At 43.2% G+C, this 15,519-nt stretch overlaps 1 protein-coding gene across 2 annotated transcripts in view; it reads right to left on the bottom strand.

Annotated features, from left to right (window-relative positions):
• Positions 1-5,428: 5,428 nt before the first annotated feature.
• The window catches only part of POLQ (DNA polymerase theta), a 58,358-nt gene continuing 48,267 nt past the window's right edge, over positions 5,429-15,519 (bottom strand). Inside the window, exons 28-30 of one of the 2 annotated variants that reach the window (XM_075764766.1) lie at positions 13,460-13,604; positions 11,548-11,663; positions 5,429-7,417 (exon numbers count right to left, since the gene is read on the bottom strand). In XM_075764766.1, the coding sequence (XP_075620881.1) occupies positions 7,304-7,417; positions 11,548-11,663; positions 13,460-13,604 (375 nt within the window). In that variant the 3' untranslated portion in view covers positions 5,429-7,303. Of the gene's footprint in view, positions 7,418-11,547; positions 11,664-13,459; positions 13,605-15,240; positions 15,360-15,519 lie in introns of those variants that run through there. The other variant, XR_012837487.1, reaches the window with a different exon arrangement.

Genomic DNA, 15,519 nt, shown 5'->3' with positions numbered 1-15,519 from the left:
TGTTCAGATCTCTCAAAGATGCCTTTCCCATATCCTTCCTTTTCTTACAACAAATTGGAGCCCAGGAAATTGTACAGTCCAGAAGTTTGGCTTAACAGTCAGCCCAGCTGCACAAGCTGGAACAGATCTGAGGTGTCAAGTTTTAAATTCAGTGTTAGCACAACAGAAATTTCATGCTTTACAGGATATAAACATTTCTTGGTGGGCAAAAATCAAAATGATGGCCCCAACAGGTCTAGCTCATCTGGGAACTGAGACTCAACAAGTTCCTCTCTGTCACAGGAGAAACTGCTCTATAATTGTGAGAACTGTGGAAATTTGTTGGGAGCAAAGTCAAAGCCCAAGCAATGCTTAGGTGTCTGCTGAGCAGTAAGGAACTGGAGTTGTCCACAAGCCGAGAGGATGTCTGCGTGCAGGTGTGTGAGGAAACAGCAAACTCACCTCTCTGGTGCCAACAGGAACTGGGCTGGGGTGGGTCTTCCCGCAGCCAGGTCACCAAACCGGCCACTTGTGTGTGTGAGGAAGCACCACTGTAACCAGGCACCTAGAGCAAGAAATAAATGAGAGCAATGTTACAGCAATTGTTTAAATGTATATTTGCTCTGGCCTGTACTCCAAAGCCACTGGTCTCTGGGCAACAAAATCATTTGGGGCAGCTTTCAAACCCTCCAGCCAGCTTTATCGACCTTATTCTTCCTGCCCTCTCTGCTTGTACAGAGAAGCAAAGCAGGCTGCATTAATACTGGGCCAAGGCCGCCCTACCACTGTTGGCGCTGTACCCAAGTCCACGCTGGCTTCTGCCCCAGGCTGGTTGTGCAGATGGAAAGGCAGCGCTAGTGCCAGTTCTAGCACAGCACCAGTTTGCACTATGAACTGGTGTGACACAGTCAGTCTTTAACAACGCAGCCTGGGTCAGCAGTGGTGCATGGTGCGGGGCCAAGGCAGCAGTCAGTTCATTGCCACGACAAGGAAGCTACTGGTTCTGCGTAAGTTTTCGGGTATACCTCACGTGGGTGGCTAACATTGCAAAAGTCCCCGTTACCTTGATTTCAGTGGAAATGTCTTCGGGCTGGAGCTAGCGCCCGCTCGCCCGTGTAAGAACCAAATATAAAAAGCTTAAGAGCAACTTTTACTCGCTAAGCACTACAGCACACCCAGAGAGAAAAGTGTCTTCAACAAGTCATTTACACAGCGCCTGACTGACTTTGGCTGCCAACAGTCTCTAGCTTAACACCGGGGGCGGGGGACAAACCTGTCAGTAGATTTCCATTTGCATTTTTATGCAACAGAAAAATGAGAATCTAGCAGCCCTCAAACTTACAATTTTTAATACTAAACTTTTAAGTAACTTTTCTCTAGTACTCCCCATCAAGTCACAGCTGTATCGTGCTTTCCACTCTCGTATATTTTACATATTTCCAGACAGTTACAAATGACTATTTCTGTTCAGTTCACCACTTGTGACTATAATTATCAATTTTCTTGTAGTCTGTAGAGATCTAAAAAGTTGTATATGTTTGTATATAGAACATACTATATATAAAAATATATATATGTAATGTATATGTTGTATAAGTTTGTTAGTGCACACTGTTAAATGCTTTCTATCAAAATTTATCATCTATGTGGGGGAAAAAAAAAAAACAAAAAAACCAAACAACAAACCAAACTTCACTTAAAAACTTCAATGAGGGAGGGAAAAAACAAACTCTTGCCTGGTTGATTTATTGTGAAATGAGGGGGAGTGTGGGATTTTTGAAAGGCCTGACCTGACGACTACTAAAGGAATAAAGCTGTGGCATTCTGAGCAAGGAGCACAGCATCTGACCTGACCTGCTGTGAGAAAAACTGAGGGCAACAGCTGTCGCTGGGTGTTGAACTCATGTGCTTTCACCGTTCCCGCTAAGGCAGCACCACCTCAAGCAAAATCCTAAACTTAGAGGTATCGTCAACATTGCAATCCTCAGTAACAATAGCTCAAATTGGCTGGAAATATTTCTTCAATTTAAAATGCTTTTTGTTCATCTGGATACCCTGTTCCCTCACCTTCTTTACAGGAGTACTCAATCACAAGCACATCCAAAACAGACACACAGACCATCCAACAGCGCGCGCGCGCACCCCCCCCAGGTCTGACCAGATGTGTTTCAACTTATGCACAGAGCTGCAGATAAGCAGAGTATACACGGAAAAATACATTAGATTATTATTTATTTTTATATACATTTTCACAGTTGGCAAGTCTTCAATGAAGTACCAGCTATTTTATTTAAAAGACTAAAATCCATTCCTAGAGTTTTAACTTACGCTTCATGTCTTGAATTAAAAGACAAGATAAAGGAAAATTTGAGAATCAGGTTTTGTTTTGTATAATGACCTATTTTCTAAGGTTTGGTTTTCTTTACAGCTCTACAGTTCAACTAGACATCAATTAGACTTTCCCTATATTACCAGAATATAGCTTCTTACACAAATATTTAACAGAACCTTACTACACATATTATATAAAATTATCACATAAATAAATTCTCTAAAACCATTTACATCATACTCCTTTTTTTACAGAAGCCCTTTCACACCACACTGTGTACATTGTAATGAAGATATGCATACAATATTATTTTCAGCACACAATTTAACAAGTGAAGAAAACACTGCGGCTTAATAGCTCCTCCATTTATAAACTCTGTGCATTGTAACACAGTCAAAAAAGCCAGTTTTCAGTTAATTATGGCCCTTACATACCCTGCCCCTCCATATATCCTTTTCCCTAACCTAAAGGTGAATTCAAGCACAGTATATTTATTTCAGTCTTGAATGGGTTGGGGGGGGGGGGGGGTTGCCTTGGTATGGTTTCGGTAAGAACACACTCTCTCTCATTAAGGAACTACGTGTGGCCATTTGTAGTCAACTCTTCATCGTAGGTGTATAAGCAATAGTCACGTAAATGAGTGTTTCCATTCATGTGTTTTGTTTTGTGATTAAATCAACAAATCAAACGTTGTACTTTTTTAAATAGCCGCCAATATTCAGATTCAGTGTCAAGGAAATGTGTACAGAATACATGTTGGGTTTGTTAATGAGTCATTACCTGTATTTCAGACCGAAGGCTAATCTGGGGTGAACCACACACTCCTGCGCTAACCGTGTCCTGTTTCCACAGGTATCCTAAATCAGTGTCACAAAAGGAAAATTAAGGCATCTTTAACTGAGGCTGTTTTGAGTCCCCAGTAAAAACCAAAAAAAGAGGGAAAGACAATAAAGGAAAGAATTGATATTAGTTGGTGTAGATCTCTCTTTTTTTCAACATTTACTCCTAGATTCTTTGTAGTATTTCAAAAGTGCACGGCTCCAGCCCTTGGATGGAGTTTACACTAACTCACTCAGATGTACAGAAAAATGCAGCCATGGTTGTTGCTGGGGTGGGGACAGCCACCTCCCTTCCTCCAGCAGCTTGTGCAGGGACAAAACCTGGTCCCCAGCTAACGCTCCTACGCCTTACTGCAGGCAGCTCACATGCCGCTCGTCATTGTAACACCAGTCCCCAGAACACTAGCCTTGGTACCTGGGCTTCTCAGCCCTTCACCTCACTTCCCCCTCATGGTAAAAACAGTCACCTACGAGCTGAAATCTCACTGAAGGGCAGAAGCGAGCTCGTCAAAGGGCACTGACCAACAACACGATTGAGTTGCTCTGCCAGGAGAGGCTCAGAAACGTCAGCCAAAGCTACTGAGCTTCCAGCTCCCGCTTTTCAGCTACGGACTTAGAGAAAAAAAAACAGAAAAAACTACAACTTTCTTCTTGATAAAATGCAAATACCATGGGGGAAAGGCAAAAGGACTGAATAAGATAAGATTATGTGTATGTCATCTTTTGTGACCTGCCTCTCTCCTACCTCTGCCCAGCTACAAGAAAGCACCCAGAGCACTTTCAGTAGATGGGAGTAGAAGGAAAGCTGCAACAGAAAGTCCAAAGCAAAACAAGCTTGTGGTCTGCATGTGAGGAAAAGGACTGAGTAGCTGTATCAAACCTCAAGGGCAGGCGTTCCTGCTACTGAGTCCAGGGAAGTTCTGCCCAATAGCAGTAGTAGGCTGGATCGAAATTTGAGTCATTTTGAAGAGAAAGCAGATAGGAACCGAATGGAACAAGGCTGCTCAGCAGCCAAAGGGCACAGGCTCTTCCCTGCAAGGAGCTGGGTCATGCAGGTTCACCTGGTGTGAAGACAAGGTGTTCCTGGTGACCACAGGTATTTGTCAGGACTGGATCCCACCCAATTTCTTTTGGCAGCCAGACACCCACCTGCTGGTGCAGCAGCCAGGCAAGGGCAGCGCAGGGCACAAGGCGGGACTAGGCTGCAGCAGCAGTTCCGCGCACACTGAGTAACAAGGCTGCTGTAACAAACCTGACTCCTACTCCTTCTGCAGTGTTCATCTGTCGTCTTCTCGGGCTGCCGGACCACGCGTGTTACTGCATGTACTGTGTGGTGCCAGCTAACGGGAGGCAGGAGTGGACTGCAAAGAGACACACACACAAACCAGCTGAGGAACACAGAGCAAACACAATCACATGCATCCCATCCTGTCTACAAGAAGACAGAGAGTAACCTGCACTCTGGTTATTGGGTCCTGAACTAGAAAAAAAGCCCAGTTTCCAACTAAGCACAGGCCTCAGCCCATCAGAGATGGGGGGGGAAGGGGCCCACAGGCAAAAATAAGTTAGTAATGCAAGCAGCCAACCTCATTCTACCAGAAAATAGCAGGTACCCTCTTCTGCGTAGTTCTAAGCAGTGCCTCTGCTTACCTGACCTAAGCTCTCTTCTGCTTCCCCTGCTTAGTCTCACTAATAGTTCAGGTCTAATCAGAATCAAGGAATGTAAATAGCAGCAATCAGGCAACAACAGCTCAGAGCCAGTTCTAATACCATGACTCAAACGCCGCAGCCGCTTCACTCGCAGAGCAGTGGCCACCTTTTATCTTCTCATTTGCTCCAAATTACTACTTAATTAAAATTAACTCATAGAGTTTGCTTAGCAAAATAGGTTTAGTTCTGTGTCAATCCCCTTATTGATTAGCATCACCCCTGTTTAGAGAGCTTGTTGGGAAATAGGCATGACATCCATCCTTCTGAAATTCTACAGACAGTATCTGGGAGGAAAATATCGTAGTGTGCCAAAGAACAAGCAACTCAAATTACAGCAACTCCGGTGAGGCCTGAAATACAGCACAGGTGTGTCACCACATGACACCCAGGGACAGGAAATCATTAGGCCATGTGAATTGATAATAAGTCCAACCCAGCATCTTCACAGGCAGAGCACACAAATGGTCAGACACCAGGGTGCCAAGGCTCAGATCTGTTAATAACAAAAGCTTTAATAAGCTAAGAAACAACTGTCAACCGAATGCTGTGGATAAAGAGCTCAGCCATGAGGTGACAGGGGTGGTAGAAAACCACAGTATACAGCAGGCAGGAAAGAAACAGAAAATCTCAGCATAAAGTGAAACATGAAACAGGAAAAAAGGCCAAGTCGGTGCTGAGAAGGGCAGTCCAGGCATCCTCGCCTGGGGCTCTGACTCAATACCACGGGTCTGTTTTGCTGCACGACAGGCAGGTGGTGGATCAGAGACCAGAATGCGGCCTTTTGTACACAGGCCCATTAATATCTTTTTAAAACTCACCATGTTCTTGAAACCTCAGTGCCAGGTACTTCTGATGTCAGGATAACGGCCACGCCAAAACCGCCGTATTTGAAGTTAAGAAGCTCAAGCACACTATCGGGCTGTTGAAAGCCAAGCGTGCATCCTCTCAGATCAGGTTATAAAGGCAACTTCAAAAGCACACTTCTGAAAAAGGATCCAGCAGAAGTTCAGAAAGAATAATTAGGGGCTTGAAAATTTCTCACAGGAGGCAAGAACGGAAAGGTGAAAAATCGCTTACATTAGGGAGGAACTGCAGAAGACATGATATAATTCGAGGCGTAAAGAAGATGACGGGAGGCATCTGTCCTCCCTTTCTTGTAACATACAAGGGCTACACAATAAAAATAACAGAATTCCGGGTCAGGCATTGTATGGAGTTAAAACCAGCTGAACTTGTATAACCATCGCAACCATGTGGAAGGGAAACGAAACCATGTGATGTGAGGTTTAGCCAGACCAGAAAGTATTAGTGAGGAGAGTAATGCCAAATAGTGGCAGATTAATTCCCTGTGAGCTCCTTCCTTGCCCCCTCTTTTGAAGCATCTGATCCCAGCAGCTGACCTGAGTCAGTCTTGGGACCAGCTCAGCTTGACGAGCCCAAACTCCCAGAAAAACTGTCTGCCTGATCACGAGGATTGGAGTCAAAGCCACTGAGGCAAAGCGCAGGGGAAATCTGAGCGGTTTTTTAGTGAGGCTACCAACAGGCAGAGGATGAGGCTTCCCTAGGAGACGGGTCTCTGAATGAAGATCCACAGGTCACCCACCACCGTTCACTGACACCTCTCTAGCACCAGACTGCTAACACCAGCAAGACTGTCACTTCAGCTGGCCAGACTGAGAGGTTTTGTTTTTTCTTCACAAAAATACAAATTGACGTTAAGTTTTTAACCAGTAAATTGGGTTTCATTCTTTAAAAAGGAATGGGTTTGCTGGTGATTTTGTGTTAACTGTAAGAGAGTCCAGACAACACCCCTCTCGTTTGCAAGGTAGCAGTAGGATGAATTAGGGCAATCAGTCACCAAAACGCTTCCCTAAAAGTCAGAGGCCAACCAAGCCCTGGTTCCACTCACTGTGAATGCTGCACAGCTGCTCAAGGAGAAATCCAGCAAGCAGTAAAGCCACCTGAATATCAGCAGCAGAATTCAGTACAAAATGATCCTAGCAGAGGCCTGTAAAATTCAACAGTAAGCGCAAACACGATGACCTTTTTTTTTTTGTTCTAGACACAATTACACACCAGAACTGCCAAATTATCTTTGCACCTTGTTTTAATAAAATAATCCAGCTTATTTCATCTGTAATAAATTCATTAGGCTTTGGGGTTTTGTTTTAAATTACAAGTTCAAACATATTTTGACAGAATTCATTTAAATACTGTGCTTTTAGCAATTAATAGTTTCACAGTTCTGTAAACATGCTTCGCTGCACCATCTGACCTCTGAAGGGTTCGGCTTGAATTCATACCAGCTTCCACCACACCTTTCAGACGGCAGCTGTCAACAATGTCTGTAGAAAAACGACACGGGAGGATCACGCCACGCGCAGGTCTGTCGCCAGCTCTTGCCCTACCCAGTCCATGGTGCCTTCCGCCTCTGCATTTCATGTCAGAGCTCCAGGTCCTGCAGGTCTCCCCAGCTAGGTCCAATCTTCACTTTAACATTCAGTTTTACCGAGAGTTTGATGGCGTTTTCCATCTCATGCTTGACAATCTGAGCGACCTACAAGTAAAGGCAAGACATCAGATGTACGTGTAACTTCAATGCTGTTTTTTTCTCAATAGTTGGGGTGGCTGTACACCTGGAGTCCTCCTCTTCTGTGTTTATTTGCCCTGACTTACCACTGATGGGAATGCAACCAAACATTTTAATCCTGATTAGGCTTTCTGAATGGAGAAACTGTATAAAGCCAGTAACATTTTATGCAGCACAGAGTTGTGAATGGTTCCGCACTGTTGAAGACTACTTAGAAACAAGGCAAGATTAAGTTTCCATAAATACTTGAGAGTCCTGCAGAGTCTCCTCTTTCACCCAGCTGCATAATTCTAAGTGTTTTGTGGAGTCTGTTCTGAAAACTGCTATGTACTGACGGCAAGACACAAACCAAACACACCACAGGCAAAGAACGGTGTTCCTCCTGGATTGCTTATTTGAATTAATCTTTCAGTCCACACCCATCCCACAAACCTTTCCACAGCAGAATAAAAAGAGGCTTTGAAATTATTGTGATTCCTCACCTCAGCTAGAGGCCACTGTGTCAGTGCAGGAACTACTCAAGCTTTCTGACCCTTCCGTGCATTTTCGTAATTCCCTCACAGGTATCCACAGTAGAAATTCCTCCGCAGTTTTTAGTGGGGAATGGAGGAGGGATTTGAGGAGATCAGCACAAGAGTTTACAACAGCATTAAGAACTAGGGGGAGATTTGTCTTCCAAAACACTACACCCTTACAAACCGCATTTCAAAGTGATCTTGATAACCTAGAAAAATGCTTTGAAATAGGATGTAATTCAGTACAGACGAGTACAGAGTATAAAGAAGCAGGGTAGAGAACTAGGATAGAAATAATCTACTGTTCAAAGATAGGATGAAAAATAACTGCCTGGGCAGGAAAAAAATGGGGTTATCAGACATTAAAAACTGAACAGGGCTTAAGCAAGGCACACTGTTGTGAGAAAGCAAGCAAATGCGATTCTGGAACACAGAAAATATTGCTTGTGTGACACACAAACCAATTTTCCACTCTATTCAAACCACCCCAGCCTTGATCAAGTTTGAGGCCTGGTATTTCAAAAGAAACATGAACTATACAGAGGGAGATTCTCTGAGAATCCCTCCACCAGCGAGGAACATCAGGTTAGGGCTGCTACACCTAGAACAGCAGCTGCAGGGGAGACACGAAAACCTGTGTGAGGTTCCTGGGGAAGCAGATGGGATGAGACAGGACACAGGCCAACGCCGTGGGGGTCTTTGGGCTCTGAATTTCCTGTACATTAAGCAAACAGCACTGTTTCCAGGGTTCTCAATGGTCAGCTAAAATGTGCTTGGAGGAATACCGGGCACCTTAAAAACATAGATGTACTGGGAACAACCAAGCAGTTTAGAAGCATCCTTTGATTCCTAATCTAGTCCATACCTTTATGTTCCTACCTAATTCCACGTTGCCAGGGTCAGCTCAACAGGTAGAAGGTCAACCCTCTTTCTACCATCTTTGGCAATATTATCACAGTCTTGCTATTGTGATAAGCTCTGAAAGCTCCCTACCTTCACTTTAGTGTTCTGCACAGACTAGGAAAGCCCTGATCCCTAGCATTTCACACCTTTACCACAAGAAAAAACAGGTATTACCCCAATGTGGTCTTTTAAAAGAGGCAAGCTAGCTCACTAATAGACTGCAAATGAAAACAGAACCATCACTAGTGTTGTTTCTCTTACAAACCATTTGTAAGGCTACTCTGACTGGAACACAAACTCCTAGATATATGGAAAGATATTTTTAGTTTTCTGTTGTGCACTTCAGCAGCTGAAAATAAGCCAGAGCCAGGATCAGGCACGTGACCAAACTAACTTGCCTGAATAAAAATTGCTCTTGCAGCAGAGAAATACATGATTTACAGTATAATAAAGCTTTGGTGCCAGTAAGATAAAAAGACCCCTCACCAATACAGAAACCAAGAAATGCTTGCTTCTTTTTTACTAAAAGGTATATGGTAATTCAGAAGGACTAATTAATTCAGGCCCTGCTTTGAGTGTAGGCTTAAGAGGGAGAGACTTCGAGAGATCCTTTCCAACCCAGATCCTTCCACTATAGGATAATTCTAATGGTGCATCTGAAAGGACAGCAGGCAATATCACACACAAAAAAAAAAAAATCCTTTCTGGCCCTCAAAACAATTACTCAAAGGGGTAAGTGTACCCTGTTGTCTCAGCTAGACAGAAATCCTTGAAAAACAAGCAAATCTGGCACACACAAAGCACGTCTGAGTCTAGGAAACATGCCTTGTGTACATATGCTGGTTTAGGTGACTGCCCAGAAAGTCTATGGACAGAAATCATAGAATCCTAGAATGGTTTGGGTTGGAAGGGACCTCAAAGATCATCTAGTTCCAACCCCCCTGCTGTGGGCAGGGACACCCTCCACTAGACCAGGTTGCCAAAAGCCTCATCCAACCTGGCCTTAAACACTTCCAGGGATGGGGCCTCCACAACTTCTGTGGGCAACCTGTTCCAGTGCCTCACCACTCTCACAGGGAAGAATTTCTTTCTAACATCTAATCTAAATCGACCCTCCTTCAGCTTAAACCCATTACCCCTTGTCCTGTCACTACACTCCCTGATAAACAGTCCCTCTCCAGCTTTCCTGTAGGCCCCTTCAGGTACTGGTAAGCTGCAATTAGATCTCCCTGGAGCCTTCTTTTCTCCAGGCTGAACAACCCCAACTCTCTCAGCCTGTCCTCATAGGAGAGGTGCTCCAGCCCTCTGATCACCTTCGTGGCCCTCCTCTGGACTCTCTCCAACAGCTCCATGTCTCTCTTGTACTGGGACCCCCAGAGCTGGACACAGTACTCCAGGTGGGGTCTCACCAGAGCGGAGTAGAGGGGCAGGATCACCTCCCTCGACCTGCTGGTCACACTGCTTTTGATGCAGCCGAGGACACGGTTGTGTCTATATCTGAAGGCAGTTAGAAAAGCTGGTAATAATTTCCCTTGAAGTTGAGGTTGTTAATGAAAAAAATATAATACAACAAATAATAAGCAAATCCAAGCTCTTCTGGGGACATTGTGATAACTTGGACTCAGTATCTAAAGACATAAAAGCCTAGACTCGGGGATTTCAGTTTTCTACAGAAAGAAAATTAGAAGCTTTTTCATCTCTAAACCAGCCTGCGTGGATTGAGGCAGCAGACGTCGGAACAGAGCTGGCAAAACGAACAGAAGCTTGAGCTGAAATTCAAGAGAAAAGTATTAAATCTTTTGTTCGTAATGAACATTAAAAAAAAAAAGAAAATGCTCAGGCCAGTCACTACTGCTGAAAGCTCTCTCAGACTAGGAGTTACTACTTGCTGTCAAGAAATGGGCCTTTGTCATTATAGATGTGTATGCACAGACCAGAAGTGGGAGAAAGACACCCCCCAAGCTATGGAAAGATGCCCTGGGAGCCTCCCTGCGTTTGTGCACAGGGCTTGGGAAAACAGCGAGCTGCCAACCCAAGGCTAAAACGCGTGCTACCAAAAGCGGTCGCAGAGACATCACTATGCCCAGGCACAGGAACGCCCTTCACAGTGGATGAGCATGCACAGAGACACACATGCACATGAAAGGTACCTTAAGTCCACACAGCACATTTCTTGTGTGTACTGTGCTGCTAACCAGCACCATAACGCTCCTACCAGAAAGACAGGTAGGTAGGGAATGAGGAAAAAAGTAACAAAAGCAAGGAATCCTCCTTTCCCTATGCAGAGTACAAACCACAGCTGTAACAATACATGTTCTGAGTTAGGCACCAGAAGACACAAGTATAAACAGGGAGACAAAAACACCGCCGAACAAGGAAAAACTTCCCCCTACACCTGTCAACAATATTAAGCTACTTCACTCATGAAGTCTTGCAGAGAAGTTGCATGAACTGCTACTCTAAGCAGCACAGCACACATTAGAAAAATGAACTGGAGTCTGAAAATAAAGGAATCGAGAATATAAACATCATTCTTCATCCAATTTAACATCGTCTTCACAGACCTTTTAGCACACAGCAGAGAGGATCCAGGGAAGAGAACCTGAGCCCCTAGAAGGAAGGGTTTTTTGAAACATCATCGTGCAGTAGATAGCTGAAAAAGTAACTGCTTGGCTGTACCTGGATGACATCATCCTCTGCAACTTCATAGAGGAGCTCATCATGGAGTTGGAGGATAAAGAAACCTCCGCTGATGGGATGTAACATCCCTCTGTTTCTCTTCCTCGCTAGCCTTCCTACAAAGGTGAAGAGCACAGTTCGTTAGAGACCATTACGCAAAGGCATGTTTCCTGTAATTAAAAAACCCTCACACATTCCTAATGCTGAGAAAAAGAACATGCAGAACTTTAAAATGAAACAGCCCATGCCTACAGATAAAACCACAAAACATTACTATTCTATCAATATTTGTACAGCTACTGAGGGAAAAATGTTAATGAAAAGCATTTTAGATATAAACATTTCAGCCTTACATTATAATGATATGAATCAGAACAGAAACAAGAGACAGTTGCATCTCCTGAACCATCTGTTTTAAAAGTAAATTTTAAACAAAATCGTGTCAAGTTAATCAGAAGTTGGTTTACAATGTTCTCTTCTGGCAATAGAATTAGGATTCTGTTTTTCTTCAAAAATCATTTTAATGGCTAGTCTAAAAAGGCAGCAAGCCTCCTCCCAAATGCAGTTATCTGAAACTGTAGCTACTACTCCTGATTAAAAAAAAAGGAAAGAAAAAAAAAGAGCAGTTTTTGAATAAACAAGTAAGCAGCTGACAAAAACAGGATCCTGGTAGGCCTTGCCTGACAAAAATACAACTGAACAAACCGTTCCATGGTAAAAGCTTTTTTTAAAAAAATAAACAAACACAACCTCACACACAGACACTCAAAAGTTATTTATTTCTCAGGTTAGCTAACAGGAGGACTCCAGTTCACATCTACAGGAAGGGTTTCACAGCATCATCAGCTCCTCACACAAGCCTTACACTGAAGCAGCAATGTTGAAGAAGCCACATGATGCAGCATGCTTCTCTGATGGTACAGGCATTTATAACTTGCTGGAAGAGAATTCCTTCCAGCTCTTGAAACAGCTAGTATCAGAGGAGGAAAACCTGTCACAAATGCATCTGCTTGCCTTCCTACAATTACATTGGCCAAAGGTCAGTAGGTGCTGCTCCTAGAAGGGCTGGAAAGTTCTGCTGAGCACATGCCTTCTACTCTTAGCAGACCTCTGAGCCTTGTCTCTCTAAAATAAAACTCCTTGACCTATTTTTAGAGGTTCGGCAATTAATTATTTAGTTTTCCTTCTCAGTCCTACACATCAGACTCTTCATATTAAGACAGCTTCATGTTTCAGTCGAAGCATAAGAACTATCAAAGAAATATAGCACTCCGTCCCTTAAGTTGTCTTTCTAAAAATATATGACTGATGAACAAAACACTGTCTACATGATGCTAAAAAAAAAAGTCTTCATAGCACTCCTCTGGGAATGAGTACCCCAGCACAGATTTGCTAGCTGCAGCCAGAAGAAATTTATGCTCATAAGTGCTTCAGATAATGCTTTTATGGAGTCTCTGTACATCAAATTCCAGCCAACAAATTCCAGACTTAATTCTAAAAAAAAAAAAAAGTATTTTTGGAACTAGAAGTTGTTGCACTCTATCTTTTCACTGCCTGTGAAGCCAGAGTTTCTGCTTGGTTTCTCCTTCCTACTTTGGAACAATTCTGTGGTGGCATCACAGACCACAGCACATATGAACTCCCACTGCCAACCTGTGCAAGATGTGCTTTGAGGTAATTGGAGATTCTGATCTGATCACAGCATTTGCTTTAGTTTGTGTATTGAGCAGACACTCTTCCTCCTTCCTTATGACTTTTTTGCCCATTACACACAGACTTACCACTATCAGGAAATTAAATGTCTCCTACCCCTAACTTTTTTTTGCAGGCAATTTTTTTTTTTTTTTTTTAATAAGTAACACTGAAAGTTTTGATCTAGTGTACAAGGAAGAGGGGAGCATACCGGTCTTACCTCTCTGGAAGGAGCTCTCCAGATGCCCATGGGACTTGATCGCAGAGGAGAAAGCTTCCAGGCGTCTCTGAATGTTCACGGTGGCTGTTTTGACAATGTCTGCAGCAGATCCCTGAACAGTTGTATTCACAGCCTGTCGCTCTGCCTAAACAGAGATAGTTGTTCTGAAAACCTACCCAAAAAAAATAAATCAAATCCAGCATGCGATATGTACTTCATTAAAAATAATAAATACATGGCCAAATACAGGCATAGTAAAACCTCCAGATAAAGAGTTTCTGCCTGAAAGAAAGAGACATTCTAGACTAGCTTCAGACAGAAAATTTCTCCAAGTGACTGAGAAAAGCAGGATTTCCACAAAATTAAAATTAGTATCAAGGGTAATTAGCTGCAAAAGTCACAGGCCACAAGAGGGAGAAGCACACACACGGTAATAGTTTCATGAGAAGCCAAAAAATCTCACAGTTAATCCAAATACCATGAGACACTTCTGCCTATCATAGAATCCTAGAATGGTTTGGGTTGGAAAGGACCTCAAACACCATCTAGTTCCAACCCCCCTGCTGTGGGCAGGGACACCCTCCACTCGACCATGTTGCCAAAAGCCTCACCCAGCCTGGTCTTAAACACTTCCAGGGGTGGGGCCTCCACAACTTCTGTGGGCAACCTGTTCCAGTGCCTCACCACTCTCACTGTAAAGAATTTCTTTCTAACATCTAATCTAAATCGACCCTCCTTCAGCTTAAACCCATGACCCCTTGTCCTGTCACTACACTCCCTGATAAACAGTCCCTCTCCAGCTTTCCTGTAGGCCCCTTCAGGCACTGGTAAGCCGCAATTGGATCTCCCCGGAGCCTTCTCTTCTCCAGGCTGAACAACCCCAACTCTCTCAGCCTGTCCTCATAGGAGAGGTGCTCCAGCCCTCCAGTCAGTATCCTATCTTCAACAATCCTATCTTCAGTACTATCAGGAATGGATAACCAAAGGCAAGAAGCTGGACTTAATGGACTAATAATCCAGTCTACTGCAGTGAACCTTGACTGCCATAGTATTTCAGCTGTGCAAAAACATGGCAGACCTCTCTATAATCCCCTCCTCAGTCGAGGAAACTGTATTCAAAGGTTCTTCTCTCTTTGATTAGAGCTGAAATGTGTGCAAAAAGTTATAATGAAGCTGAAATGAAAGTGAAGATAATTCATTAACTGGTCTTCAATGTGATTTTAAAGAATAAATCAAAGTTGAACAGAAGGTGCATCTGCAAAGTTTCATGCTGAAGTATGATTCAGATTCAATAGTCAAATCATCTCAAAAGTTTTTTTTTAAAGTCTCCTTGTTTCCCTTTCAACTACTTGAAGTACAAATTCCCCCACTTCCTACCTCTTCCACTGTAGTCTAATTCCACACAACCTGATCCAGCTTCCTACTGAGGAGTGTAATGCTTCCTCCCCAGAGAAATGCGCCAACATCTCCCCAGGGACTCAATTCACTCTTACAGAAGTAAAGTCTATGACAGATGTGTCCGAAATGACCTTAACAAAAATAATGCCAGTGCAAAGGCGTATATTAAGTAAGTATTTATCTAACAAGTTAGAGCAATTTTCCTTTGAGGGGAAATAAGAAAAGGAAAATATAGGACTTAAATGCTCTTTTTTGTTCAAGTGCTGACAGCATATAACATACAAAGACTGCTGAGTGGGAGCAACTCAGCCTGAAGAGTTAAAGCACATCACTGTGCGGAGGCTTTTTAAAATCATGTCCACTTATTTCAATAAATTACTCACTCTGGTTCCAACGTGGGAGTTCTGAAGTTAGGTTAGCACAGTGATGACAGCTGTACACCCAGTCACAGAAGACTTACGTCAAGCAGACCATGACAAAAGCTCTGTTATTCAGAGAATAACTGAGGGAACAATGAACTAAGTGAGAAGTGGAAGGTCATGACCAAGATGGCTCATAGACCCTGTAAAACTGCAAGTATGGATATGCAAAGAAATCTAATACTTTAAAAAGAAATTTAAACAATAATAAAAAAAAAATTCAAATAAAAAAGGGTACTGCAC

This window comes from Balearica regulorum, chromosome 1 (assembly GCF_011004875.1).
Source record: "Balearica regulorum gibbericeps isolate bBalReg1 chromosome 1, bBalReg1.pri, whole genome shotgun sequence".
NCBI classification, from domain to species: Eukaryota; Metazoa; Chordata; class Aves; order Gruiformes; family Gruidae; genus Balearica; species Balearica regulorum.
The sequence above is the reverse complement of the archived record's forward strand: the minus strand, read 5'-3'. Positions and strand labels throughout refer to the sequence as shown.